The 2,994-nt window shown below is 58.5% G+C and overlaps 1 protein-coding gene across 1 annotated transcript in view; it reads right to left on the bottom strand.

Annotated features, from left to right (window-relative positions):
- Positions 1 to 263: 263 nt before the first annotated feature.
- The window catches only part of SLC35G6 (solute carrier family 35 member G6), a 9,363-nt gene continuing 6,632 nt past the window's right edge, over positions 264 to 2,994 (bottom strand). The window contains exon 4 of the mRNA XM_084983015.1: positions 264 to 2,437. Within this exon, the coding sequence (XP_084839141.1) occupies positions 1,421 to 2,437 (1,017 nt within the window). The 3' untranslated portion in view covers positions 264 to 1,420. The remainder of the gene's footprint in view (positions 2,438 to 2,994) is intronic.

Below are 2,994 nucleotides of genomic sequence, written 5' to 3'. Positions count from 1 at the left end.
GAGGAGCGAACCGGCCGAATGACGCCCTTTATAGATTCGCCCCGGCATTCCCCCGCCCCTTCCTTTCCCGCCCTCCTTTGCGCTACGGGGCCGCCTGCGCCGGCGTGCACGGGGCGCGCGCTTGAGGCGTTGATCCTCCCTCCCCGGCTCCCTGGTTGGGGTGACCTTTTGAAATGACAAGGGGGAAGGGAACGGTTTTTATCCCGTCGCCTCCCCTCCCTCCTCCCTCCTACACTGAGGTTTAAGGTTTAAAGGATCAAGGGTAAATATAGGCCGCTTTTATTCTCGTTCCGAGTGAGGTTTCATTTTCAGCCAAAGTTTCTCATTCATGTCACCCCCTTCACTGGAAAATGGTCTGTTCTGAGAATCGGTAATGAAGGAGGCGGGGCCGGTCGGATCCTCCCAAGTAGGTTCCCGAAGGGGGGAGTGCTGGGGGCCGTCCTTGGTCATGAATATGCAGTAGTCGCGCTGAATATGCAAGAACAGGTCAAGATGGCGAGGCCAATTGCTTGTCCGGAAGTAGCTGATATATGTCGAGCGGCCTCCTGAGACGAGTGGACATTTCCAGGCCTCTGACGGAGCGCTGTCCGGGGCTCTGGTTTAGGATCTCCGGCCTGCGCCGCTGCCAGAGGCCTCAGCTCAGAGGCCTGCTCCGGAAGGACGCTGGCCACTATCCGGGAGAGATCACGGGACCGCGACAATCCAGGAAAAGCAGATTAGCCATGGGGCGGGACGCAGAAGTCCTGGGGAACTCGGGGTCAAAGCCTCTGAACATGAGGAAATCCTCCCCCTTCTAGAATATCTCAAAAATAAGATGGGGGTAGAGGTGTGTGAGGATCCTAAGGGATTCTCCAATAAGAGCAGGGGGTAGGACTTCCACTGTCCTTCCAAAGCAGAGATGACACCAACTGCAGAGCCACATTCAGAGTGATCCTTGTTTGATGTCAATATCACGTCACCACACCAAGGTGGGAGGGGGGGAGCATAACCACGAGGAAGGGAAACCAACGCTCAGAGGGGAAAAAAAAAAGGCATACTCCCTTCCGCCAGCACAGCTGCTTGATCTGCCTGAAAGCCCCAGTCACTCCAGCCCCAGTGCTCTTCTCTCTCTGCTGCCGAGGGAAAAATCCTCCCAGTGGCTCATGGCCTACCTGCTTCAGCCCCTTTGATCTGCTCTTCAGATGTCACCCCTTAGTTCTGCCCTGATCCCAAGCCCCAGCCTAGATTCCAAATATGTTGATCTCCAGGCTGGTTCCAGGTTTTCTAGGTAGTCCCTTCCTACCTCCTACCAAGTCCCCGGGTCACCCTTGACTCCAAGGGGTGTCCTTCTCCCACACCAGTTCTTTCACATGTTTGTATTCCAGTCTTTCCTTATATTTACCCCTGCCCACCCCCCACCCCCAGGCTCTCAGGTTCGATCTCACTCCTCCACTTGCCCTTCCCTCTCACAGCTGAGGTTCTGGGCAGTGATGATGGCAATGCTGCCCAACACGACCCCTGCCCCCATGATGTCCGAAGGTGCCACGGTCTCATAGAGCACGTAATACTGCAGCATCAGGGCCACCACCACCTCAGAATGCAGGACGGCGCACACCAGGGCGGGATGGGCCTTGGTGACCGCATAACTCACACACACAAAGGAGACCAGGGCAAGGATCCCCACTGCTCCCACGCAGCTCCAACTCAGAGGATCGTTGGGCAGCACGGGGGTCTGCAGCACAAAGAGGCCTGGCACGGAGCCCACCAGCCCCACCAGGCCAAACAGGAAGGCCACTGTCGGTAGGCAGGAGGGGAAGTCCAGGGAGCGATACACCAGGAGCCCCAGTGACAGTGCCAGGCCGCCCAGGAAAGCAAGCACATAGCCCAGGGCGGTGTAGAGGCCCGTGGTCCCCTCCTGCAGTGTCCCTAGTCCAGGTCCCACAATGATGATGAGTCCCAGGGTGCTGCCCAACAAGCCACACCAGTCGTAGCCGCTGAGACGCTGGCTCTCAAGGCAGAGAGCGAGGAGAGCAGAGCAGACCGTGGAAGAACCTTTGCGGACAGTGGCAGCATTGCCAGCGGGCACCACCTGCACTGCACTGTAGGCGCATCCGATGCTGAGGACGTTGAGTAGGGCGTGGAGGCAGGCCCGGCCCCGGACATCGGGAGGTCCCAACAGTGGGTCGCCACGCAGTTTAAGTAGCAGGGCAATGGGGAGGTGGAAGAGGCAGCGACAGATGAGCAGCTCCAGCGAGGGTAGGTGGGAAGCCTGGTAAGCCATACGGGAGAAGGGGCCCACGAAGCCAGCGGGCAGGCCCCCACCCAGCAGGGCCACGAGCAGGCCTTTGGTGGCATCGGAGGGCCGGCAGCGCTGGTGCGAGGGGAGGCTGGGCGGAGTGGAGGGCGATGGTGGCTGCTGGGTGAAGTCGGGCAGGTTGAAGTAGGGGTGACTGCCAGCCTGTTAGGGAGAAAGGAGCTCAGGCATTAGAGCAGCCATAGCTCAGGGGACCCGGGGCAGGGCGAGTGCCAGGCTGGCTTCTGGGACTCTGTGGGACGGTAGAGGGGCAGGCTGTCTTGCTGAGGAACTCTTGGGAGCTAGAAAGGGCCTGAAAGATGGATGAGGTGGTACAGTGTGGACCTTGAACCTCTAAAGCAGGAAGCAGGGAGTGAGCGGTCCTGGAGCATCGTGTTTCTCTGGGTAAGTTGTTCCTGGGATCCTGGGGAGGAGAAAAAGAGGACCCGGGGATAAAAAAAAAAAAAAAAAAAAAAAAAAAAAGGACCCAGGGATGCTCTCTTCGTGTGCGGAAGGGGAGGTGGCTCCAGATGCTGTGTGTCTGTGTGATGTCACAGGTTCTAGGACATCGGGGAACATCATTATGAATTTCACTTGTGGGTGTCAGGGACAGCTGGGAAGTTTTAGGGGAGGAGGGGAAAGGGAGCAGCCGGGAGCCACAGGGAGGGGGGCCATGTCCCCCTGCCCCCCACACTCACCATCTTTCCTTGGACTCTTCCTCT

The sequence above is a fragment of the Sus scrofa genome, chromosome 12 (genome assembly GCF_054392235.1).
Source record: "Sus scrofa isolate SSC_HxYL_T2T_F1_AM1 chromosome 12, Sscrofa_HxYL_maternal_Yorkshire_Landrace_v2.0, whole genome shotgun sequence".
Lineage (NCBI taxonomy): Eukaryota > Metazoa > Chordata > Mammalia > Artiodactyla > Suidae > Sus > Sus scrofa.
This window is presented reverse-complemented; position numbering and strand designations above follow the sequence as displayed.